This window comes from Coregonus clupeaformis, chromosome 8 (genome assembly GCF_020615455.1).
Source record: "Coregonus clupeaformis isolate EN_2021a chromosome 8, ASM2061545v1, whole genome shotgun sequence".
NCBI classification, from domain to species: Eukaryota; Metazoa; Chordata; class Actinopteri; order Salmoniformes; family Salmonidae; genus Coregonus; species Coregonus clupeaformis.
The window spans coordinates 17,120,674-17,148,426 of NC_059199.1; the positions used below are offsets into that span (position 1 = coordinate 17,120,674).

Sequence of the window (27,753 nt, forward strand, 5' to 3'; positions counted from 1 at the left end):
ATTGAAATGCATTCCAGGTGACTACCTCATGAAGCTGGTTGAGAGAATGCCAATAGTGTGCAAAGCTGTCATCAAGGCAAAGGGTGGCTATTTGAAGGATCTCAAATATAAAATATATTTTCATTTGTTTAACACTTTTTTGGTTACTACATGATCCCATATGTGTTATTTCATAGTTTTGATGTCTTCACTATTATTCTACAATGTAGAAAATGGTAACAATTAAGAAAAACCCTTGAATGAGTAGGTGTTCTAAAACTTTTGACCGGTAGTGTAGACAAGCACATAATATCAAAATATAAATTCACAAATAATCTCAATAATTCTAAAACTAAGTAGGAAAATAGCAAAAATCACCCTGCCTGCACACAATTAAAGGTTCGGTATCACATTTTAGGCTTGAAAAAGACATATTTACATTTACATTTTAGTCATTTAGCAGACGCTCTTATCCAGAGCGACTTACAGTTAGTGAGTGCATACATTATTTTATTTTTCATACTGGTCCCCCGTGGGAATTGAACCCACAACCCTGGCGTTGCAAACGCCATGCTCTACCAACTGAGCTACATCCCTGCCGGCCATTCCCTCCCCTCCCCTACCCTGGACGACGCTGGGCCAATTGTGCGCCGCCCCATGGGTCTCCCAGTCTCGGCCGGCTACGACAGAGCCTGGATTCAAAACCAGGATCTCTAGTGGCACAGCTAGCACTGCGATGCAGTGCCTTAGACCACTGCGCCACTCGGGAGGCTCACAAAGACAAATCTAAGTTGACGCAATTGTTGATACAATTACTTCAAATCATTTTAATTACAGCAAATTTGTTGCTGAGGTTGTAAGAATATCCTCCCACTATGAAGTGTGGCTGAAAAATAAGCCTGAACTGTCTCTGGGAAATGATGCTGCGTTTACTGTTATTATTTATCCCATTACTAATGTAATGGTTAACTTATGTTGCAAGGTTAACCTAGGTTGGTTAAACTGCTGGAGCTAGTAACATAAGCATTTCGCTGCACCTGCTATAACATCTGCAAATCTTTGTACGAAACCAATAGACTTTGATTTGATTTATGTATCGTCAAAGGATACATTACTAAGAGGAACAGACTTTGTTTCTACCTCTGTTTCTCCACTGTGTGTGTGTGTGTGTGTTTTGGATGCTGTTGGAACTGGAAGCCTACCAGAGCAGTAGTTCTGTTCTCTAAAGCTTCTGCTTCATGTCAGAAATAGGGGTGGGCATTTGACATTTTCTGACTGTTCGAATACTCACGTGATTTTTATTTTTGTACTCGAGTACTCAATGAAAAAAGAATAACAAATTTAACACATGGCCCACACTGGAAAACAATATGTGTGCATTTATCCATCTATATGTCAACCGTGCGCAACAATGCCTAATTTATCATAACTATTACAGATATCAAATCCTAATTGCGAAATTGTCCCATATACAGTACATTCAGTCAATAAAAAAGCAAGTGCCATTTAAGATTCATTTATTGAAACCTTAATATCAACTGGTTATATTATATCATGGAACACAATCTTTAAAAAGGCAGTAACCTCAGCAGTGTTGCTTGCTTGTAGAAGCATATGGCTGTGCAATGGTATAGCCTTGTTTTGTTAATTTAGCAGACAAGACGCTCTTATTTCCCGAGCCCTTATCATAGTCAAGACACACCTACTTTATAGTTTTAAAAAACATGATGTAATATAACAGAATAAAATGTAACAGAATATTTTTCCGAATGAAAAAAAAGTTGCCAGTGCCAAATGATGCGCATCTCGCTTCTGGAACAGTTATTCTCAAAGAGTGATCATTTGAAACTGGGCTCAATTTGGCGATTTGAAAGAAAAACAAATCTGGGTTACAAACCAAAATACAGTGGGGAAAAAAGTATTTAGTCAGCCACCAATTGTGCAAGTTCTCCCACTTAAAAAGATGAGAGAGGCCTGTAATTTTCATCATAGGTACACGTCAACTATGACAGACAAAATGAGAAATAAAATTCAAGAAAATCACATTGTAGGATTTTTAATGAATTTATTTACAAATTATGGTGGAAAATAAGTATTTGGTCAATAACAAAAGTTTCTCAATACTTTGTTATATACCCTTTGTTGGCAATGACACAGGTCAAACGTTTTCTGTAAGTCTTCACAAGGTTTTCACACACTGTTGCTGGTATTTTGGCCCATTCCTCCATGCAGATCTCTTCTAGAGCAGTGATGTTTTGGGGCTGTCGCTGGGCAACACGGACATTCAACTCCCTCCAAAGATTTTCTATGGGGTTGAGATCTGGAGACTGGCTAGGCCACTCCAGGACCTTGAAATGCTTCTTACGAAGCCACTCCTTCGTTGCCCGGGAGGTGTGTTTGGGATCATTGTCATGCTGAAAGACCCAGCCACGTTTCATCTTCAATGCCCTTGCTGATGGAAGGAGGTTTTCACTCAAAATCTCACGATACATGGCCCCATTCATTCTTTCCTTTACACAGATCAGTCGTCCTGGACCCTTTGCAGAAAAACAGCCCCAAAGCATGATGTTTCCACCCCCCATGCTTCACAGTAGGTATGGTGTTCTTTGGATGCAACTCAGCATTCTTTGTCCTCCAAACACGACGAGTTGAGTTTTTACCAAAAAGTTCTATTTTGGTTTCATCTGACCATATGACATTCTCCCAATCCTCTTCTGGATCATCCAAATGCACTCTAGCAAACTTCAGACGGGCCTGGACATGTACTGGCTTAAGCAGGGGGACAAGTCTGGCACTGCAGGATTTGAGTCCCTGGCGGCGTAGTGTGTTACTGATGGTAGGCTTTGTTACTTTGGTCCCAGCTCTCTGCAGGTCATTCACTAGGTCCCCCCGTGTGGTTCTGGGATTTTTGCTCACCGTTCTAGTGAACGGTGAGCCCCAGATCGAGAAGAATTATCAGTGGTCTTTTATGTCTTCCATTTCCTAATAATTGCTCCCACAGTTGATTTCTTCAAACCAAGCTGCTTACCTATTGCAGATTCAGTCTTCCCAGCCTGGTGCAGGTCTACAATTTTGTTTCTGGTGTCCTTTGACAGCTCTTTGGTCTTGGCCATAGTGGAGTTTGGAGTGTGACTGTTTGAGGTTGTGGACAGGTGTCTTTTATACTGATAACAAGTTCAAACAGGTGCCATTAATACAGGTCACGAGTGGAGGACAGAGGAGCCTCTTAAAGAAGAAGTTACAGGTCTGTGAGAGCCAGAAATCTTGCTTGTTTGTAGGTGACCAAATACTTATATACTTATTTTCCACATAAATTCATTAAAAATCCTACAATGTGATTTTCTGGATTTTTTTTTCTCAATTTGTCTGTCATAGTTGATGTGTACCTATGATGAAAATTACAGGCCTCTCTCATCTTTTTAAGTGGGAGAACTTGCACAATTGGTGGCTGACTAAATACTTTTTTCCCCCACTGTATGTCTTATTTTCGCAATACAGACGTTCGATTTAGTTTATTCTGCCGGTTCTTTGGAATTTTCTAAATCCATTAACAATTCCACATTGAACACTGCACGGTGATGAATTACGGACACGGCATCTATTTGGTGAGTAGGCATACACTTGATGATTCTGATGAAAATACGCTGTCTTTATCAAACTAATGTTTTTGCATATTTTCAGTGGAACCGGTCTATGTGGTGTTATAGCCTAGGATAACCAATTCTAAATGGCACTACAGTTCGCAAAGTAGCCTAAGTGGAGAATAGATGTGGCGCAATTACTCCAAAACTGCAGCTCGTTGTTGGAACACATATTTTCCTACTTCAAACAACCAGTCCATTTTGAATTTGTGATAAAACTGTTGTCATTTGGCAAAGAATGTAGCTTGGGTATCCCATCAGTTAGATACATTTTATAGGCATTTATTTCTGTAGGCCTAACGGGAGCTTGTGTGCGCACTCCGCACAAGTGTGTGGAGGGAGCAGTCGGAACGCAATTGAGTGAATGAGACATGGAGGGGAAAGGGAATTTAGGGAGAAGAACTGTGTGATGCTTGGCTTGGTTTCTTTTTTACAAATGGAAGAGTCAAAGCAAATTAATATTGTCTTCAAGACAAAGTTTTACTTGCCCGTTCGTGCGGCCACAAAGCACGTTTCACCAAATAGTTTGACAGTATTATATATATATTTTTTTATCTCTGGTTAAAGATCAAGCTTTGACGTCCGTTTGAGTACTCGAGTACTCATGCCCTAGTCAGAAAACACAGTGTGTGCCAACAAGCTTTTTAAGTGCTGCGCTAGGGATTTCCTATACATTGGTATTTTTAAACATTAAATTACTCTTAATGCAGTTAAGTAGTTACTGACTGCATACACATTTATTGCATCCATGAGGCGCTCTTCACTGGGTCTCAAGAAAGCACTTAGCTAACATTCAACTACAGTAAAAGGTACAATAAGTACATTTAATTTCCAATTTTGCTTCTTGGTCGAATGTGTTCTTACTATTAGGGTCCTTCTTATTTTTTGCCTGATTCCGTTTAGTTTTTTCAAAAATGCAGTTTTATCCGTTTTGTTTTTCCAGGTTTCTGTTGGGTTTTCGCTCTCAAAAAATCACACTTTTTTTGTTGAAAAACAACAAAATAGGTTGGTTGTTCTAAGTCCACAACAATGCTAAAACCACATCAGGAGACCCCTTTTGAGGTCTGGGAAAAATCTACGAAATTTAGATTTTTGGGTGTAGTTATCCTTTAATTCAAGTGAGCACCAGACAGAGACCGTTGTTCAGTTAGCGATGTTTCTGTAGCGCTTATGTGATTGCAGAGTTTGCAAAACAAATGGCCACTGGATTCATGCAAATAATCATGATATCATTCTGCCAGGTAGGCATAGGCTACTTCGTAGTTAACATTTAAGTGAAGACGCTTATCTAATGATGCTAATGGCTACACAAAGTGCACCGCACACACACACACACACACACACAGGGGCATTCCTGTGCCATTTCAGAAAGTTCCAGGAAAATACGAACCACTGATGCATCTTGTTCATGTTTTATGATTACAAATAAACAAATTAATGTTCTAATAAAGTTCAATACATTTTTGAATATTGTAGAATTTCGTTTTAATGTCTGGATTCCGTGATTCCTTCCGCGTTCTCTGCAACACAGAATTGATAGGGCCCTATACACTCTCGACTTACTGATGAGGAAACAAAACTTACCTTTACCGTAGACTTGTGCTGTGAATGTAAAGAAAGATCACAGTAGAGGTTACTTTTAACCAGACCTTGGATCAGATGACCCTACCCCCAGTCCTACACTTTATCTATGGCCTCTGGTCTTTAGTAGTGCACTACAAAGGGTATAGGGTGCATTTCGGACAAAGTCCAACTGAACTGACCTCTTCCAGGGGTGAGTCTGAGTCCAGTTTGAGTGACAGGTACATGACGATGTGAGGGATGTGTCCTATAGACATCTGGAGCTCCACCGTGTCCTCGCCCCACAGCAGACGCACCAGCTGGCTGACCGAAGGAGAGGGCCTGAGCCTGGGAGCAGAGGACGTGTCCATACCACCCTCCCCTGGACCTCCTGGACTGGCTGTCTCTAGGGTCAGCTTCACCTGGGAGGGAGGGGAGGGGAAAGAGAAAGAGAAAGAGAAAGCAGGAGAAAGAAACTAAGATAGTTATCTAAAGAGATCATCGTCATCTGTATCTTTTCAGCATATTCTAAAAACAGCCATTCTGAGTTTTCCCTTTTCAAACACTGTAAAAAAGGTGTAGGGTGTGGGTTTGGCTACAAAACAAAAGCCAGCAGTGAGTTTGTAAGACCCTGGAGAATAACAGTCGGACACAATCGGCAGGGGAACTACACTGTGATCATAATATAGCCATAAACAGCATTTAATTCAGTCCATTAGGGCTGCAGCGTAATTCATTTGGCCTGGTGCTACAGGAAAGCAGGAAGGGTTCACGTAGACAGAGCCATCAGGGATGTGATTCATTCAGGAAAAGAGGAAGTCGATGTGATTCATTCAGGAAAAGAGGAAGTAGATGTGATTCATTCAGGAAAAGAGGAAGTAGAGTAATAGAAGAATGGTGATTGTCAGGGAGAGAGAGATGAAGAGAGAGAGAGAGAGAAATAGATGATATTCCTGACCACTGAAAGAGAAGCAGCATGGATGTGTGTGGGTGTGTGTGTGAGAATCAGAAACAGATCCTGCCACAAGGCAAGCCCCAGAACAGTGGCAGAAGAGCACAGAGCAGCACAGCCCTCTGTCATTCTCAGAGCTTTTTGCACACCACACCACCATTCACACAAACCTAAGCAAGCACACTAAGGACAGGCACGCACATTGAAACACGTAACACTATGGTGGAGAGATGTATGCTACCACTCACATATTTACAGATGGCTTATGTCTGTGCACTCTTGTATTTCAAAAGGCAATTATAGCCCAAATGCATACATGCAGGATACTATAGCCTACACACGCAGACTTAAACAAACTGTAATACAAATGCAAAAAAGAACTGTGTACACACACACACACACACAGTGCTGGCTCTGGGCAGTAACCTGTCAGCACTAAAGAGGCCTGCTAAGGACTTCTGGTTGAAGTTAATTGAGACGAATCAGAACCAGGTGTGTGTGTGTGTGTGTGTGTGTGTGTGTGTGTGTGTGTGTGGTGCACGCCCAGGACTGTGACACTGGCAATGGTCTGTCTCTCTAACTTTCCAAGAAGTGATCACTGCCCTAATGGAGTTAAAAGGACTGGCGTCAGAAATGTGGTATAAAGTCCATGCTTACACCAATCCAATGCTTTTAAATCATTGAAGGGTTAGTGAGCAAGTCATTTGCAAAGACTAAGCATTTATTCATTGTATTTTCACTCCCTGTGTTTTTAATTCATCCATCACTCTAGGGTGAGGGCCAGAACATCTCCAGACACTGTCAGCAGAAACCCACAAACCATTGAGCAGCACCAGGGCAGGCGCCAGGCCTGGGCCGGACACCATCTTGGCTCTGCAGGGAACAGTAGCCTGTTATTAGGAGATGGAGAAGAGTCCTTCTGACAATATGCTGCACACGCACACACACACCACATTCTGCATGTCAAAACAATTCAGCATAGTCTGTAAAAAATGTCAAATGTCATAGAATAAATTCATTTGACAATGAATAGAATAGTACAATAGAACATAGGTGGGTAGGAGGAGATCTAGTTCCTCTGCCTGCCAGGCTGGCTGACGGGCTACAGCACTACGTTCTCTCATGATAAATAATGGGGATGTGGTTAGGTTGGAGGGTGCTCTCGGTAGATTCCTGCCTGCTGATGTCAGTGAGCCAGAGAGAGAGCCAGGAAGAGAGACAGAAAAAGAGTGAGAGAGCCAGAGAGAGAGAGAGAGCCAGAGAGAGAGCCAGTGAAAGAGAGAGAGAGCCAGAGAGAGAGAGAGCCAGAGAGAGAATCAGAGAAAGAGAGAGAGCCAGACAGACAGAGACAGAGAGAGACAGAGTGAAAGAGAGAGACAGAGTGGCAGAGAGAGAAAGACAGATAGACAGAGAGAGTGACAGAGAGAGAGAGAGAGAGAGAGAGAGAGAGAGAGAGAGAGAGAGAGAGAGAGAGAGAGAGAGAGAGAGAGAGAGAGAGAGAGAGAGAGAGAGAGAGAGAGAGAGAGAGAGAAAAGAGAAAGGGAAAAAGAGAGAGGGAAAGAGACAGAGAGAGGGAAAGAGACAGAGAGAGAGGGAAAGAGACAGAGAGAGAGGGAATGAGAGAGCGAGACAGACAGACAGACAGACAGACAGACAGACAGACAGACAGACAGACAGACAGACAGACAGACAGACAGACAGACAGACAGACAGACAGACAGACAGACAGACAGACAGACAGACAGACAGACAGATAGATAGATAGATAGATAGATAGATAGATAGATAGATAGATAGATAGATAGATAGAAAGAAAGAAAGAAAGAAAAAAAGAAAGAAAGAAAGAGAAAGAGAGAAACGTACTACTAATGATACTACACAATGAGGTTAGGCAGAGGGCATGGTGGTCCAACCTGAATACAAACTGCTGCTCCACCCATATAATTGCTACTGTCTACCACGCTCTACCTGGGAGGGCCGTTCACACACATGACCACATACACACATACACCCAGCCAGACGCACACGTGCACACACACACACACGCCGCCAACGTTTCCTCTGTGTATGTCAGTTCTACAGTAGAGCTCCGTCCTAAGCCACAACGGACTGACAACAGGCCTTGTTGTTTTTTCACATCTCCCTCTCATCTCCCACTCTTCTCTCTCTCTTCTCTTCCTCTCTACAGTGTAATTTACTATCCGGCTATCCGCGTATTCTAATCAGCTGTGCTTTCAGTGGCCGCAGCATAATGGTTGTTTTCCTGTGTTTTCTCAAACAACTCCCGCCGCAGTCTGGCCTTTCTCGTGCTCTCTCCACTCGCTCTCTTTCTCTGTCCGCAAACGCCATCACTCCCGCCGACACTCTGTCATTTACAAATTCCTCCTTCTTGAGGCCCTGTTTTGACCATGTGAGGAGATGACTGAGGAAAAAGCTTGAGCGGTTTTCTGAATGGCGATCAAAGCGTCATTTCTCAGAATTGGACAGTTTTCCTCATGTAGAAAGGTGGTGATTGTTTCCTACTATATATGTTTTGACAGCCGAGTGAAGCCAAAAGGCTTCACCATACATTCTACAATGGATTTACAGATATTTACCACTTTCTGGATTCAGGGAGCAAATTAAATGTGAACAAACATAATCTTCCCAAGGCTTAGAAGAGCAAGCCTGAACACAGTCACACATTGAGATGGGGGGTTATAATGTTTTTATTTGTAAAACATGTTGTTGTTTTTTTAGGGGGTTACTGGGTTTTGTTCATTGAAAGTTCGAGTTGCACACTTTTATCTCAACTGAATCGGGCCATCTCAAGGCATTCTAGCCTTATGAATCTGTGACTTTGGCCAGAGCCACAACATCCATGTGGTTTCTACTAACAGTGGCCTCCAAGACCTCTCTTTTAACATGTGGGGCAGTGGAGAGCTCTTGACTCACAGTCTCGGTCTGCCTTGCGTGTTAGTGTGTGTGTGTAATTTGCATGTGTGTGTCTGCCATGCGTGTGTAGGCACCAGATTCTAACACTTCTGAGCAGAGCAGACATGTTGGTTAGAAAAAACGAGTTTGTCTGTAATTGAGTTCATGTGGAGGACTCCCCTTTCTTTGGCTGGTTTTTCTGTTTCAGAGGCTGTGTCCGAAATGCACGTTTGAAACACATGAAAGCCAGTGAGGAGAGTAGGAAAACCTGACAGTTTTCTTTAAAAAATGTATTGGTTAAATGGTTAAATAATTTAACAGTGCGCCAGTGGTACTTGCTACTGTGATTCCTGAAATGCATGTTGATGGAAGTATTTTTCTAATCTGAAATTATACTTTTGTTACATTGTTTGCTAACTCAGCTGGTTAGCTAGAGCTCAGTCTCATTGACCACCAAATGTTGCTAGCACTAGCTAGCTAGCCGCTTAATATAACATGTTTTCTCGAAATGTATGTCAGTTAGCTAAGTTAGCCATGTTATTAATTACTCCCATCTGCTGTCGACATCAGCATACGATTTGAGAGCACTAGATTGCTCCAAGTGGTTAGTAGCTGACTGCATGCTGAAAGTGAATTCAGAATCATTCGGTAGCCACACTACAAACATAATTTTACCAGGTTCCCAATTGTAATGACAGTCCACCACAACATACCCAAGAGTTTCCTGAAGAGCAAGGGGTAGTCTGTGATTAATTTCACTGTGCATTAAAAACACCGTTTGAGATCATTGTTAGGGGATTTTACCAGTGGTTAGAAGGAGGAATTGGGCTTCCTGGGAAAATATTGTCAGAGGTTTCAACAGGGGCTTAGCGAAGGGTCAATTGTCCCATTAACAGTCACCCATATTATTTTTGGGTTTATCGTCCCATGACACACACACACACTCACCTGTGTAGGACCAGGAATGCAGGACAGAACCCTCTCAATGTTCTCTGTGGTAACATCCACATCGTCTACCGCTACAAGGTTATCACCTGGGAAGAGGAAGAAAGTGTCACTTACAGCAGTCACTTACAGCAGCATGTTACATATAGACAACTTAGACTAAGGGTAATAGTGACATTTCCGTAAAAGTACTTTGCTCCACATTGTATACCATGTTTAGAAATAGTATAGTTTTGTTGAGGAACACAGTGATTGGCATGACAAGGAGTTGCAACTGGCAAAGTGTGGAATGTGTACAAAACAGACTGGTACCCAGTCTAGAGATACAGTCCACAGATCTAGAAATAGCCAGATGTGCTGTTGTTTCTTTTTGTATAAAAACGAGTTTCACCTGCCCATGTGCGGAGTCCCCTGTAGCTCAGTTGGTAGAGCATGGCGCTTGCAACGCCAGGGTTGTGGGTTCGTTTCCCACAGGGGGCCAGTATGGAAATGTATGCACTCACTAACTGTAAGTCGCTCTGGATAAGAGCGTCTGCTAAATGACTAAAATGTAAAATGTGCAGACTTGTGCTCATTCCTATCTCCCTAACACAGATTTCACCTGAGTTATTTCAGGTATTTAACTAGTCTAATTGTTTTGGCATGGACTGGTAGGCTACATGAAAGGCATGGCTTTAAACACTAACTCATGTGGATACTCTTTAGGATTCAGCAGTTCAGTTTTTTTGCATTCCTTGGTCTGCCCAGAACAACCATGCCCAGCTCAGCCTCTACAAACATCAAAACAATTTACTGTAAAACACAACTTTATAAGTCTAACTTTATATAATATAAATGGATGTCAATAAAATAGTTTATTGCATTCTATACAATTTGAATATGACTGATCACAGTGGCTGCGTCTGAAATGGCAAAAGTAATGCATTACATATAGGGAAAAGGGTGCCATTTCGGACGTACCCACAGTGAGGGTTTTGTACACTCACCGATCAGTATCTGTGCACACTTGATAGCCGGGCTGTTGGGCACCAGGCCGTGGACAGTGATCCTCTCCTCCCTCCTCCCTGCGGGGTCTTCCTGGCCCTGGCCCTGGCTCTGGCTCCTGCCCCAGGACGGGCGATGCACCACCCCCAGCAGAGCCTCCAGTAGACCCCCTCTTTCCTGGGGAGGAGGGGAGCAGCTCCCCAGGCGTTTGGGGTTCAGGTAGAGCAACACTTCCTTCAGCTGCTGGACCACCACCCCCACCCTCTGCCCCGTCTGGTTTTTCAAGATGGACGCTGGACGAGATGACAAGTCTTTGCCTCCTCCATCGGGCCCTCTATGCTGGGATGGTTGCCGCTTCCTCCTAAGGATCCTGGCCAGTCTTTTTAGCTTGGGCTCTCCTTTGGTCGGAGCACCATCAGGAAGCTTCCTGGACTCGTCACTGATGATCTCCGCTTCCTTCTCGCTGAAGCGGACGTGATTGGTGGAGAGGCCGTGATTGGCGGCGGCCTGAGCCAATGCCGCCTCCTCCTCGCCCTCGCTCAGTTCCAGGTAGAAGAGCTCACCGTTCTTCTGGACGTCATCCAGCCATTCTGGCTCTAGGTCGCTGGGAGTGAACCAACAGAGCATAGAGTGAGTGAAACTGTGTGAGAGCAGAGCCAAAAGGGGTGGTTTGTCTGTCCAGGGACTCCTTCAGACAAGGAGTATCAGGTTATTTGAGCAAGAACAAGAAACACAACTCTGGCTTGAGGATTAAAAGTATATCCTAATTATACTTAACAAAAATATAAATGCAACATGTAAAGTGTTGGTCCAATGTTTTATGAGTGTGCAGTTTTGTCACACAATCCAATGCCACAGGTGTCTCACGTTTTGAGGGAGCATGCAATTGGCATGCTGACTGCAGGAATGTCCACCAGAGCTTTTGCCAAATAATTTAATGTTCATTTCTCTACCATAAGCCGCCTCCAACGTTGTTTTAGAGAATTTGGCAGTACGTCCAACCAGCCTCACAACTGCAGACCACGTGTAACCATGCAGCCCAGGTCTTCTTCACCTGCGGGATCGTCTGAGACCAGCCACCTGGACAGCTGATTAAACTGTGGGTTTGCACAACCGAATAATTTCTGCACAAACTGTCAGAAACCGTTGTGTGGGCGAGCCATGAGGTCGAAGGAATTGTCTGTTGAGCTCCGAGACAGGATTGTGTCGAGGCACAGATCTGGGGAAGGGTACAAAAAAAATTCTGCAGCATTAAAGGTCCCCAAGAACACAGTGGCCTCCATCATTCTTAAATGGAAGAAGTTTGGAACCACCAAGTCTCTACCTAGAGCTGGCCGCCCGGCCAAACTGAGTAATCGGGGAAGAAGGGCCTTGGTCAGGGAGGTGACCAAGAACCCGATGGTCACTCTGACAGAGCTCCAGACTTCCTCTGTGGAGATGGGAGAACCTTCCAGAAGGACAACCATCTCTGCAGCACTCCACCAATCAGGCCTTTATGGTAGAGTGGCCAGACGGAAGCTACTCCTCAGTAAAAGGCATATGACAGCCCGCTTGGAGTTTGCCAAAAGGCACCTAAAGGACTCTCAGACCATGAGAAACAAGATTCTCTGGTCTGATGAAACCAAGATTGAACTCTGAATGCCAAGCGTCACGTCTGGAGGAAACCTGGCACCATCCCTACGGTGAAGCATGGTGGTGGCAGCATCATGCTGTGGGGATGTTTTTCAGCGGCAGTGACTGGGAGAATAGTCAGGATCGAGAGAAAGATGAATGGAACAAAGTACAGAGAGATCCTTGATGAAAACCTGCTCCAGAGCGTTTAGGACCTCAGACTAGCGCGAAGGTTCACCTTCCAACAGGACAACGACCCTAAGCACACAGCCAAGACAATGCAGGAGTAGCTTCGGGACAAGTCTCTGAATGTCCTTGAGTGGCCCAGCCAGAGCCCGGACTTGAACCCGATAAAAAACCTCTGGAGAGACCTGAAAATAGCTGTGCAGCGACGCTCCCCATCCAACCTGACAGAGCTTGAGAGGATCTGCAGAGAAGAATGGGAGAAACTCCCCAAATACGGGTGTGCCAAGCTTGTAGCGTCATACCCAAGAAGACTCGAAGCTGTAATCGCTGCCAAAGGTGCTTCAACAAAACAAAGTACACAGTAAAGGGTCTGAACAGTTATGTAAATGTGTTATTTTCGCAGCCTATGCGAAGGAAATGTGTCACGCTGCATGAGGCAAATGGTGGTCACACCAGATACTGACTGATTTTCTAATCCTTGCCCCTACTTTTTTTTTAAAGGTATTACATTTACATTTTTGTCATTTAGCAGACACTCTTATCCAGAGCGACTTACAGGAGCAATTAGGGTTAAGTGCCTTGCTCAAGGGCACATCGACAGATTTTTCACCTAGTCGGCTCGGGGATTAGAACCAGCGATCTTTCGGTTACTGGCACAACGCTCTTAACCACTAAACTACCTGCCGCCCCGTATCTGTGACCAACAGATGCATATCTGTATTCCCAGTCATGTGAAACCCATAACTAGGGCCTAATTAATTTATTTCAATTGACTTATTTCCTTATATGAACTGTAACGGCGTAAAATATTAGAAATTGTTGCATGTTGCGTTTATATTTTTGTTCAGTGTAATTTAGAGCATATTAGCAGTCATCAGAATATGACAGATTAGTCTCTCATTTCCCCCACTTCAATCCCCATCTAAAAATGAGTCTCGCATGATAGATACTATTCAAATGGGTTAGTAACACAATTATACGTCTGTACAACTACTGAACCTCTGTTAAACAGCCAACGTATGATAGTCCATCTTCTGCATTCTGTTCTGGATCAGCGTTTAACTACAGTCAAGGAGATAGTGGTGATTGAAAGGCAGATTTTTAAGAGGACGACCATCATGTACAGGTGTAACGGTATATAACATACAATGTTGTTATAATTTCATAATACTGGAAAACCGCTACATTTGCATGCTGTTTTATTATACCTAAGCTTCTCGCTTACTCATTCTCAGTACATTTCTGTTCCAATTTATCATGTGGCATTTGGGGGAAGAAAGAAAACAAAAAGACTGGAGAAAGACTGGAAATGGTTTGTTTTTTAATCAAGCAGAGACGCAAGAGGGAAACCCACACCCCCGCCCCAAGAGAGAAAATGCCGCAAAAATTCAGTCGGTCAGTCTCCCTCTAAATTAAGCCGTGCCGCCTCTGTGGTAGGCTCTTGGAAACCACATCCATAAATTCACTAAGGATGGTGAATAGCATATCATTATTTGTGAAGGTTAAGTTTCCAAATTGGAAACAGAAATTTCCCAAACTATGAAAGAAAAAAAGAGTAGAGTAGTTGACCCAGAACAGTGCAACTACAGTGAATGTTCCTTTTGCTTCATCCATCTTTTCTCTTTCAATACCCTCTGCATCCCAAATGGCACCATTATCCCTATTTATAAACTGGGTGGTTCGAGCCCTGAATGCTGATTGGCTGACAGCCATGGTATATCAGACCGTATACCACGGGTATGACAAAACATTTATTTTTACTGCTCTAATTATGTTGGTAACCAGTTTATAATAGCAATAAGGCACCTCTGGGGTTTGTGGTATATGGCCACTATACTATGGCTAAGTGCTGTATCCAGGCCCTCCGCGTTGCGTCGTGCATAAGAACAGCCGTTAGCCGTGGTATATTGGCCATATAGCCTTATTGCTTAAATATAGTGCAGTACTCTTGACCAGGGCCCGTAGGGAATACTGCCATTTGGGACACAACCCAAGACCATGACATTCTACAGTGGAGTTCTACATTAATTGACCACAGATGATTACCTTCTTTGAAAGGTGAGATGGCCAGATAAAATAGGGGAGATGGTTATCTGTCCATGTCAGTGCTGCAGACAGTCTAGATAGAGCTCGGATGCAGGATGCTGCACGATATGGGCCAAAAAATAGAATAGCTAAAAAAATTTAACCAAATATTGCGATTGCGATTCTTGCGATATATACTGAACAAAAATATAAACGCAACATGTAAAGTGTTTGTCCCATGTTTCATGAGCTGTAATAAAATATCCCAGAAATGTTCCATACGCACAAAAAGCTTATTTCTCTCAAATGTTGTGCACAAATTTGTTTACATCCCTGTTAGTGAGCATTTCTCATTTTGCCAAGATAATCCATCCACCTGACAAGTGTGGCATATCAAGAAGCTGATTAAGCAGCAAGATCATTACACAGCTGCACCTTGTGCTGGGGACAATAAAAGGCCACTCTTAAATGTGCAGTTTTGTCAGACAACACAATGCCACAGATGTTTCAAGTTAAGGGAGTGTGCAATTGGCTTGCTGACAGCAGGAATGTCCACCAGAGCTGTTGCTAGAGAATTTAATGTTCCTTTCTCTACCATAAGCCACCTCCAACGTCGTTTAGATTATTTGCCAGTACGTCCAACCAGCCTCACAACCGCAGATCATGTGTATGGCATCGTGTGGGGAAGCGGTTTGCTGATGTCAACGTTATGAACAGAGTGCCCCATGGTGGCGGTGGGGTTATGGTATAGGCAGGCAGTCATAAGCTATGAACAACTAACACAATTTAATTTTATTGATGGCAATTTGAATGCACAGAGATACTGTGACGAGATCCTGAGGCCCATTGTCATGCCATTCATCCTCCGCCATCACCTCATGTTTCAGCATGATAATGCACGGCCCCATGTCGCAAGGATCTGTACACAATTCATGGAAGCTGAAACTGTCCCCGTTCTTCCATGGCCTGCATACTCACCAGACATGTCACCCATTGAGCATGTTTGGGATGCTCTGGATTGACGTGTACGACAGCGTGTTCCAGATCCCACCAATATCCAGCAACTTCGCACAGCCATTGCAGGGGACAACATTCCACAGGCCACAATCAATAGCTTGATCAACTCTTTACGAAGGAGATGTGTCGCGCTGAATGAGGCAAAAGGTGGTCACACCAGATACTGACTGGTTTTCTGATCCACACCCCTACCTTCTTTTTTAAGGTATCTGTGACCAACAGATGCATATCTGTATTCACAGTCATGTGAAATCCATGGGCCTAATTAATTTATTTCAATTGACTAATTTCCTTAATGAACTGTAACTCAGTAAAATCTTTGAAATTGTTGCATGTTGCATTTATATTTTTGTTCAGTATAATAATTGTGGTCCTCTGTAGCTCAGCTGGTAGAGCACGGCGCTTGTAACGCCAAGGTAGTGGGTTCGATCCCCGGGACCACCCATACACAAAAATGTATGCACGCATGACTGTAAGTCGCTTTGGATAAAAGCGTCTGCTAAATGGCTTATTTATTTATATTATAATTAGAATGCATGCATGAATGAGCCTTTATAGTTTCATGAAAATATATTTTTAAAAGTGTTTGTATGTTATTAAACAGATAGGATACAGAAAACCCAAAATCATGCATTGACCACTGTCCACACATAGGGGAAGACTAAAAGTATAGCACTAGGCTACCACTAGACCACTTTACAGTGAGTGTGCATCCTACTTCAGCTGCCTAGTCGCTTCCAGTGATATGCCTCGGTTGTCAAGTCATGAAGTTGAGGTGGCACTGGCAGCTGATGGAAGATGACCAGACAGCTACTGTTATAAACATGGTATTTTGCACAGCCCAATAAAAAAATTATTTATTTATTTCTCTTTTAAAGCAACAAGCAATAATGTACAGGGTTATCTTACTCGGAGTAGTCGGACTGACTGTATGTTGATTCACAATAGCTCCCGTTGTCATGCACATCCTCCCTGTCGTTGCCCTCCTGTCTCGTGGGCTCGCGCGCATCTGCATGTATCTCGAGCGCCAGAATTTTTAGTAGCCATTATTCCATTTGTTAAATGTGTTCGACAACACGATACAAGTTACTCTAAACTCTAAGTAAATAAGTTGGAGCTACTTGAATAAGCATTGGCAGTCTCTCGCCATGTTGTCTACATACGGGATCTTCAACTATGCCACGTGACATAAATCGTCTCGGTGTGGTTGGCTGATCTTCACGTTGCCGTGACAACATGGACGCTTTCCGTTTGCAGGATAGAAAACAGACAAGGGGCACATAATTACCCATTCCCCATCTAGCCACTAATGCACGTGCAATAAAACGAGGTTGACTGAATTAATGTTTCAATGCAATAACTTTGATAGTAACAAAAAAGTATACTACCTCTTATTGACAGCCTAAACTAAGCAAACAACAGAACATTTGTTGGATAAACTCTGCAAATATTTGATACAAATGTATCTCATATTTGCAGAGTGTCTAATAAAACCACAAAGGTTGCAAAATCTAAATAGTGTACATTTTCACAAGCTATCTCCCTCTGAAAAGATGGGCATGCCATGAGCACTTCTGTTTTCCTCGCCCCCTCCCTCTCCTCACGAACTGCACGAGGCCTTTAAATCCCATATGGCATTCATAGTGCTTTGGACAAAGCAACAATAGTCAAACAAAAGTGCAATGAATGCGAGAAGAAACACAAAGAAAGTGCAAATAGTTTACCAAACATTTTCATATAAACTCCCCTCATCGTTGCAATAGTATGTATCAATATACTGACCTGTATAGAAGCACACTGCGTATGGAATCAAAGTCTTCTAAATTCTTAGAGAATGGTCTGGACGTTTCTCCATATGTTGCAATGTTAAACATTATTTATGTTTCATATTTTCACGGACGGGGTGAGTTCAGCATAGATTAGCAAGGCTTTCCAACGACACATTTCCAATCCAGACAAAAGGTTCAGACAGATGGCTTGCGATGAATAGTGCTGTTTAGGACCGGTTGTCTGCCAGCAGTCTTTTTCTACAAATTGAAATACATTTTCAATGTTTAAATCCTCAGTCGTGGTCGGGTGGTGAAGGTAGAATCTGTGCAGTAGTCAGAATGAATAGCCTGGTCTAATGCTGCTGTCGATCCTAAAAAACAGAATAAACTTTCCTCACGTCAATCACTGACACAAGGGCACGCAGATCCTTTCCGATGCCTTTGAAGACGAAACGAAAGCAGTCCTGAATACTTATCCAGACTCCAGTCTGGTCAGCAAGCTCAGCAGCACATGCACGAGTTGAGCCGCTTCTTGTCGAGTGTACTTGGCAGGTGGCGTAAAACGCCGCCTCTTTTGGTCAATAGATGTAGTTACGAATTCACTACTAGGCTATACAAGCCTTTGTTGTAGCACTTCAACATTATATAAGTGCCATATCTATTTTGTTAATTATATGTTTTTTTGTATGGTACAATTGTAACCATTACGAAAAACACGTATTACAGTCTTCCTGAACAATGTAGATTTTATGTATAGAAATATTTATACTTCCTCTATTGATTATTTTAGCTGTCGCTTGTGCACATGTCAAAGGTGGGGTGCTATCACAACTATTGCCATTTTATGACCATACACTGTTCACAAACAGTCGCATAAGTACAAAGATCGCATGTGTGAGTAGGATAAGCATTACCACTCAGTAACGATAAAACAAATGATCAAGATTGAGATCTAACGTTACTTAATTCGATATTTTATTAACATTCACAACTATATACAGCTTGTACCACTCTGATTATAATCCCTTCCTCCAAATCCCCAGAGCAGACAAGGAGCGGTCATCAAAAGCAGAGATCAGAAGAGTAAACCCTTCAATCTATGCCCGCTTCGCGCTCAGAAAAGTAAAGTACTACATCTCATCATCGTGGAGTTCAAGACAATTGGGAACTCGTGAAAAAACAAGCTCCGACTGGGAAAATACGTTTTGAACGGTCATCCAACTCGGAATGTCAAATCGGGATTCGGGCCTCTTTCTAGAGCTTCGACCTGAAAATCACTAACGTCATGATTCGACCTTGTTTTTTTTCCGAGTTCCCAGTTGTCTTGAAAGCACCTTAAATCCAGAGAATGCCAGACTTTGATGCCAAAGTTTGATGACAAAATTTGCCCACGAAGGACCACCTTCCTGTTCAAGTGAGCACAGCACAACAAGGTGAGTCCAAACATGTCTTGTATGCTGCTGCATAGATGATATAATATACCAGGGAGATATGTATACTGTAGCTAAGAAATATATAATACGTTTATGCTGCGTAGTAAGCTGTTAGTAGCCCATGTCCCTCACCCTAATAATTTGGTCGCTTTTCCCCTCATAATTTAGCCTACTGATCTGAGTTGGTGGTGCACTTGTAGCCTATAGCCTGTTTTTATTGTAAGAGCTTTGATTGTCAGTTTATATGCCCCCTTTATTTATACTACGGTTCTGACTTGGTGTACAGGGAGAATACTGTAAGAACGGCCCATGTTCTGAATTCTGTCGCTGTACTTTTCGAAGTGCTGAACAAATAGTTATATTGACTACGTCTGTTCTAGCTCGCTCATAAATGTCTTAATTGAAATTACGGATTGCCTCTCATCCGCTCGTCGTCAGCTATGTTTTTTTAAAAGGAAGTAAATTAGGCTGAATGAACAGTTTCGCTGCCAGACAAGGCTCCGCTGATAGCCAGGTGTAGCAGTGGTAAGGTGTTGGGACTCTGCTGCTGGGACAGCTTTATAATAATAATAATAATATGCCATTTAGCAGACGCTTTTATCCAAAGCGACTTACAGTCATGCGTGCATACATTTTTGTGTATGGGTGGTCCCGGGGATCGAACCCACTACCTTGGCGTTACAAGCGCCGTGCTCTACCAGCTGAGCTACAGAGGACCACTATGTAGGCTGTAACAGTTTGTGGGCACCGTTATAGTCCAATTAATGTATTGTTTAGTATTGTGGTGTGTTGCGTAGTGGCTTTGCTGGCATGCATACAACATTGGTTTGTTGAGTTTGCCCCACCAAGATTTACATGCTAAAATCGCCACTGGTCATGATATATGAACATTGTCTGGCAGTACATAAAATACCGTTCAAAAGTTTGGGGTCACTTAGACATATTTTTTCCATTAAAATAACATCAAATTGATCAGAAATACAGTGTAGACATTGTTAATGTTGTAAATGGCTATTGTAGCTGGAAACGGCAGATTTTAATGGAATATCTACATAGGCGTACAGAGGCCCATTATCAGCAACCATCAGTGCTGTGTTCCAATGGCACGTTGTGTTTGCTAATCCAAGTTTATCATTTAAAAAGTCTAATTGATCATTAGAAAACCCTTTTGAAATTATGTTAGCACAGCTGAAAACTGTTGTGCTGATTAAAGAAGCAGTAAAACTGCCCTTCTTGAGACTAGTTGAGTATCTGGAGCATCAGCAATTGTGGGTTCGATTATAGGCTCAAAATGGCTTTCTTCTGAAAGCAATATACCCATACCTTACCCTGTAAAGTTTATACTGACATTTTCAATAGCTAGCTAGCTTGATAAACAGTGCTGACAATTCCATTTGGGCTAGCTAGCTAAATTATAGAGCCAACACTTTTACTATATCGATGATGTTACAATAACCAAACAGTTGGATAAACAAATCATTTGTGAAACCATGATGTGATGTATGACAGGATTGGACGTTGCATGCAATTTCAATGTTGTTTGAGTTGCTTTGTGTATCAGGAAATCTCATTTCAACATTGCTCATGCTGCGTACATGTTGCTTGACATAGGCGTTTTCAAAGAACCGTCAGTCAAGGTGAACTCCCTACTCACTCAGCCAACTACAGTGGCTTGCGAAAGTATTCGCCCCCCTTGGCATTTTTCCTATTTTGTTGCCTTACAACCTGGAATTAAAATGGATTTTTGGGGGGTTTGTATCATTTGATTTACACAACATGCGTACCACTTTGAAGATTTTTTATTTATTGTGAAACAAACAAGAAATAAGACCAAAAAAAGAAAACTTGAGCATGCATAACTATTCACCCCCCCAAAGTCAATATTTTGTAGAGCCACCTTTTCCAGCAATTACAGCTGCAAGTCTCTTGGGGTATGTCTCTATAAGCTTGGCACATCTAGCCACTGGGGTTTTTGCCCATTCTTAAAGGCAAAACTGCTCCAGCTCCTTCAAGTTGGATGGGTTCCGCTGGTGTACAGCAATCTTTAAGTCATACCACAGATTCTCAATTGGATTGAGGTCTGGGCTTTGACTAGGCCATTCCAAGACATTTAAATGTTTCCCCTTAAACCACTTGAGTGTTGCTTTAGCAGTATGCTTAATTGTCCTGCTGGAAGGTGAACCTCCATCCCAGTCTCAAATCTCTGGAAGATTGAAACAGGTTTCCCTCAAGAATTTCCCTGTATTTAGCGCCATTCATTTTTCCTTCAATTCTGACCAGTTTCCCAGTCCCTGCCGATGAAACACATCCCCACAATATGATGCTGCCACCACCATGCTTGCTTCACTGTGGGGATGGTGTTCTCGGGGTGATGAGAGATGTTGGGTTTGCGCCAGACATAGCGTTTTCCTTGATGGCCAAAAAACTAAATTTTAGTCTCATCTGACCAGAGTACCTTCTTCCATATATTTGGGGAGTCTCCCACATGCCTTTTGGCGAACCCCAAACGTGTTTGCTTATTTTTTTCTTTAAGCAATGGCTTTTTTCTGGCCACTCTTCCGTAAAGCCCAGCTCTGTGGAGTGTACGGCTTAAAGTGGACCTATGGACAGATACTCCAATCTCCGCTGTGGAGCTTTGCAGCTCCTTCAGGGTTATCTTTGGTCTCTTTGATGCCTCTCTGATTAATGCCCTCCTTGCCTGGTCCGTGAGTTTTGGTGGGCGGCCCTCTCTTGGCAGGTTTGTTGTGGTGCCATATTCTTTCCATTTTTTAATAATGGATTTAATGGTGCTACGTGGGATGTTCAAAGATTCTGATATTTTTTTATAACCCAACCCTGATCTGTACTTCTCCACAACTTTGTCCCTGACCTGTTTGGAGAGCTCCTTGGTCTTCATGGTGCCGCTTGCTTGGTGGTGCCCCTTGCTTAGTGGTGTTGCAGACTCTGTGACACTTAAATAAAGTCCACCTGTGTGCAATCTAACTAAATATGTGACTTCTGAAGGTAATTGGTTGCACCAGATCTTATTTAGGGGCTTCCTAGTAAAGGGGGTGAATACATATGCACACACCACGTTTCCGGTATTTATTTTTTAGAATTTTTTTAAACAAGTTCTTTTTTTCATTTCACTTCACCAATTTGGACTATTTTGTGTATGTCCATTACATGAAATCCAAATAAAAATCCATTTAAATTACAGGTTGTAATGCAACAAAATAGGAAAAACGCCAAGGGGGATGAATACTTTTGCAAGGCACTGTACCTCCCTGCCCACTCAGTCTTCACAAATATGAGATTATTTCACAGAAAATAATAATATAGTTTTGTCTGAGTTTAGAGTGACGAAAAGTAGCTAACAGCTAAATGCTCTCTCATGTCTCTTCATTGAGCAGAGCAGCCCAAGCAGAGCCAGTGGTGTAAAGTACTTAAGTAAAAATACTTGAAAGTACTACTTAAGTAGTTTTTTGGGGGGGGTAACTATTTATATTTTTGACAACTTTTACTTTACTACATTCCTAAAGAAAATGATGTACTTTTTACTCCTTACATTTTCTCTGTCACCCAAAAGTACTCATTACATTTTGAATGCTTAGCAGGACAGGAAAATTGTCTAATTCACACACACATCAAGAGAACTACTACTGCCTCTGATCTGGCGGACTCACTAAAACATGCTTCGTTTGTAAATTATGTCTGAGTGTTGGAGCGTGCCCCTGGCTATCTGTAAATAAAAAAATAAAAAATAAAATGGTGCTGTCTGGTTTGCTTAATATAAGAAATTTGAAATGATTTATACTTTTACTTTTGATACTTAAGTATATTTTAGCAATTGCATTTACTTTTGATACTTAAGTATATTTAAATCCAAATACTTTCAGACTTTTACTCAAGTAGGATTTTACTGGGTGACTTTCACTTTTACTTGAGTCATTTTAAAGATAATAAATATTTCGTATGGTTGCTCCCAGCTGGCTACAGAGGCCCTATTAACGTATCTTTACTTTTGCTCAAGTATGACAATTGGGTACTTTTTCCACCGCTGAGCAGAGCCCAAGTTATTTCTGATTTCGGGTTTGGGGCAGGCCCGGGCCTTACATTTGACAGAAGTAATCGTGCCTATCACGGCTCAGGCTGACCCAGATGCAGACACAGGAGGCAGATAGTACGAGTCTCAGAGTTTATCACTGAACAAGGGGCAGGCAAAATGTAAGTCAAGGCAGGCAAAGAGTCATAATCCAAATCAGAGTCAGGCAGGTACAGGACGGCAGGCAATCGGTAGGTCAAGGCAGGAAAAGAGTCGTAATCCAAATCAGAGTAAGGCAGGTACAGGACGGCCGGCAGGCAGGATCAGGGTTAGGACAGGCAGAAAGGTCAGAACTGGGGAGACTAGGAAAAACAAAAACTAGAGCACTGGAAACACGGGAACACCCTGGTAGGACATGACGGGACAAGACGAACTGGCAACAGACAAACAGAAAACACAGGTATAAATACACAGGGGATAATGGGGGGAAATGGGAGACACCTGGTGGGGGGTGGAGACAAGCACAAAGACAGGTGAAACAGATCAGGGTGTGTCAGTGCCTGGGTAGGGTAGGGCATAAACATAGCGGGCATGGGTAGGGCTCAGGCTTCAAATTCATACCTGTGCAGAGCTCTACTTCCTGGTAGTTTGACATGAGAGAAAAAGTAATTTCTCTCAAATTCTGAGCATTTTTATCAGGGACAAATATTATGGGTGATGTTTTAGTCACTCAAAGGGCTATTTTAGATGGGAATCAGTTCAGACTGTTCAGAACCTTTAACAATATCGATAATACCTTCACAACTTACAACCACCTTGGTTGAACACTTCAGTTCAGAGCAAAATATGAGCTAGCTAACGTTAGCCAGCACAATCCAGTCAACTACTGTGTGCCATGTAAGCGTTAGCCAGGGCCGGCTCTATGGGGTTGCAAAGCCGGGCATGGACCCCCCCAGATAGAATTCCCCTCCTGTTTTGTTTCCCCATAAACATAGCAAATGGTTCTGTATATGAATTACCATGGCCAGTTTTGCCAATGTTGCGCCGCTGGGCATGCCTTTAGTGCAGGCGGGACAGAGGCTATATGCCAGTGTGCGCTCATGATCTGAGAAGGGGGGAGGATGGGGGGCTGTAATAATGTAATATGTTGTAGTTAAAATCAAAAAATGTATTGGGCATCTAGCCAGGCAATGTCTTAAGGTACCGCCTTCATTACCTTGTTTAGGAAGCTCATTGGATTACAGGCAGGGTCAAATTGACTGTTTTTTTTCCTAACAGAGAGGGGAAAAGGCTGTTCACTTTTGCAGACAGCTACAGCTAGCTTCGTTAAGTTTTGGTAGTGGCGCACTGAATAATTATAGCTAGTTGATCAGCATGGATATCTGAAAATGGCTGGGCACTGCCAAGAGCCCAAAAAACTGAGGACCACCATGTCGAGACCACCACCATGTTGAGACCGATGCAGAGGCCGAGCTCACCGGGCAGCCTGTTAGCCCGACCACCGAGGTTGAGGAGCCTAGCAGCAAATGCAATAACCGCCCATCCCCCACACCACCTGCTAACCAACAACAAGATCGAGAATAGCCATGGCCTAGCACCAGCAGCATGAGGGTGCATCACAACAAGCACCTACACCTCAGTTACCCCAGCAACTAGCACCTGACGACCTCAGTGATGAGGAGCCAGCGCAGGTTTGTCTTGACACTTACCCGAGCCGCAATTTTGTAGCGCCTGGTTCAAGGTCTGCATTTGGTTGTGGTGCACGCTATGTTGTCTGAGGAGGCAATAGAGGACTTTTTCAATGTGTGTAGTTCCCTGTACAATTTCTTTAGGAACCCCACAGTGACTGCACAGTAGACTGGGGAAAAATGGTAAAGTCTTCTTGATCAGAGATGGACTGGCCACCAAGCCACAGTGTCAGTCAATTTTGAAATCAAGTGACAACATCACAGAGATGCTCAGTGAAATCGAATGTACTCGCACATATGGCAAAGATGTTAGACTTGAGGCCATAGGCTTATTGAAAGCAGTGACAGAGCCGAGCTTTAAGTTTATTGCTAACATGATTCACAAAATCCTGGGGCTCCTCGACCCTCCTAACAAGTAACTGCAGTCTGAAGCTACTGATCTGCACACTGGTGTCAAACTTGTCCGCAGTACGTATGGGTGCTTTGAAAAACTGCAATGTGATGCTGAATTTGAAAAGCTTTGGGAGGCATGCCAGGAGGGAGGTCACAAGCACACCAGCTCCAAGCAAACGAGTAAAACTCCGCAAGAGTATCTACTTAAAAGCACAGTGGGTCAGCATAATGATAGAGACCAGAGTGAGTGTAAATGCCTGTTTTTCAGCACTTTGGATGCCGTGCTCTGGGAAATGTCATGATTTAGTGAAGTCAACTGGTGGAAGCTCTGTGTGCCATGGATCCCGAGTCTTCTAAATGGTAAGCTACAACCTTTATGGCCCTGGCCGCCGTGACAGAATGATTCATTCACTGGTTTTCCCTTATGTAAGCCTGGTTGTTTGGCAGATTTATTTATGTGATGTATAGTTACTTTAGGCCTTTGCTTTTAATATGTGATTCTTAATGTTATTGCTTGCTTTTGCGGGTCTAATTGCTATTGATAGATATACAGCTTTGCGTTATTTTATGGGTATAGGGACAGTGACCAATGTAGCGTATTGGTTGTGCTCTGAGGTGAGCCCTGGCGCGGTGCTCCTATTGTCCATCCACCTGACAGGTGTGGCATATCAAGAAGCTGATTAAACAGCATGATCATTACACAGGTGCACCTTGTGCTGGGGACAATAAAAGGCCACTAAAATGTGTAGTTTTGTCACACAACACAATGCCACAGATGTCACAAGTTGAGGGAGAGCGCAATTGGCATGCTGACTGCAGGACTGTCCACCAAAGCTGTTGTCAGAGAATTGAATGTTAATTTCTCTAGCCACCTCCAACGTCGTTTTAGAGAATTTAGCAGTACGTCCATCCGGCCTCACATCCGCAGACCACGTGTATTGTGAAATTGTGTGGGCGAGCGGTTTGCTGATGTCAATGTTGTGAACAGAGTGTCCCATGGTGGCGGTGGGGTTATGGTATGGGTAGGCATAAGCTAAGGACAACGAACACAATTGAATTTTATCGATGGCAATTTGAATGCACAGAGATACCGTGACGAGATCCTGAGGCTCATTGTCATGCCCGTCATCCTCCGCCATCACGTCATGTTTCAGCATGATAATGCACGGCCCCATGTCACAAGGATCAGTACACAATTCCTGGAAGCTGAAAATGTCCCCGTTCTTCCATGGCCTGCATACTCACCACACATGTCTCCTATTGAGCATGTTTGGGATGCTCTGGATCGACGTGTACGACAGTGTGTTCCAGTTCCCGACATTATCCAGCAACTTCGCACAGCCATTTAAAACGAGTGGAACAACATTCCACAGGCCACAATCAACAGCCTGATCAACTCTATGCAAAGGAGATGTGTCACGCTGCATGAGGCAAATGGTGGTCACGCCAGATACTAACTGTTTTCTGAACAACGCCCCTACAATTTTTTTTTTAAGGTATCTGTGACCAACAGATGCATATCTGTATTACCAGTGATGTGAACAGTGGTGATTTTAGCATGTAAATCTTGGTCTAAATAAATGTTAGATGCATGCCAGCAAAGCCATTACACAACACACCACAACATTAAACAATACATTAATTGGACTATAACGGTGATAAACGGTGCCCACAAACTGTTAGGGCCTACAGCAGTCCCAACAGCAGTCCCAACACCTTACCACTATTACACCTGGCTATCAGCAGAGCCTTTTCTGGCAGCGAAACAGTTCATTCAGCCTCATTTACTACCTTTAAAAAAAACATAGCTGATATGGCTGACTTGCTTGAACAAATGTGGTTTCTACTGACAATTGAGATGTACAAACTATGGCATAAGGGGACGACAAGCAGATAAGAGGCAATCCAAAATTTCAATTAAGATATTAATGAGCGAGCTAGGACGGACATAGTCAATATAACTATTTGTTCAGCACTTTTGAAATGTACAGCGACAGAATTCAGAACATGGGCCGTTCTTACAGTATTCTCCCTGTACACCAAGTCAGAACCGTATGATAAATAAAAGGGGCGTATAAGCAGACAATGATAGCTCTTACAATATTCGATGATGACTTTTCTCTAAAACAGGCTATAGGCTACAAGTGCACCACCAAGTCAGAACAGTAGGCTAAATTATGAGGGGAAAAGGGCCCAAATTATTAGAGTGAGGCACATGGGCTACTAACAGCTTACTACACAGCATAAACGTATTATTACTTTCTTAGCTACAGTATACATACAGTGGGGAAAAAAAGTATTTAGTCAGCCACCAATTGTGCAAGTTCTCCCACTTAAAAAGATGAGAGAGGCCTGTAATTTTCATCATAGGTACACGTCAACTATGACAGACAAATTGAGAAAAATAAATCCAGAAAATCACATTGTAGGATTTTTAATGAATTTATTTGCAAATTATGGTGGAAAATAAGTATTTGGTCACCTACAAACAAGCAAGATTTCTGGCTCTCACAGACCTGTAACTTCTTCTTTAAGAGGCTCCTCTGTCCTCCACTCGTTACCTGTATTAATGGCACCTGTTTGAACTTGTTATCAGTATAAAAGACACCTGTCCACAACCTCAAACAGTCACA

General features: G+C 42.9%; 1 protein-coding gene and 1 pseudogene across 3 annotated transcripts in view; both read right to left on the reverse strand.

Annotated features, from left to right (window-relative positions):
• The window catches only part of LOC121571903 (protein inturned), a 38,293-nt gene extending 20,210 nt beyond the window's left edge, over positions 1-18,083 (reverse strand). Inside the window, exons 1-5 of one of the 3 annotated variants that reach the window (XM_045221852.1) lie at positions 17,596-18,077; positions 10,977-11,578; positions 9,994-10,079; positions 5,384-5,602; positions 5,205-5,222 (exon numbers count right to left, since the gene is read on the reverse strand). In XM_045221852.1, coding sequence (XP_045077787.1) covers positions 5,205-5,222; positions 5,384-5,602; positions 9,994-10,079; positions 10,977-11,578; positions 17,596-17,687 — 1,017 coding nt within the window. In that variant the 5' untranslated portion in view covers positions 17,688-18,077. Of the gene's footprint in view, positions 1-5,204; positions 5,223-5,383; positions 5,603-9,993; positions 10,080-10,976; positions 11,579-17,595 lie in introns of all 3 variants that reach the window. The other 2 variants (XM_045221854.1, XM_045221853.1) reach the window with 2 other exon arrangements.
• Positions 18,084-18,588: 505 nt separating this feature from the next.
• LOC121573112 lies at positions 18,589-18,790 on the reverse strand (annotated as a pseudogene).
• Between the last annotated feature and the right edge of the window lie 8,963 nt (positions 18,791-27,753).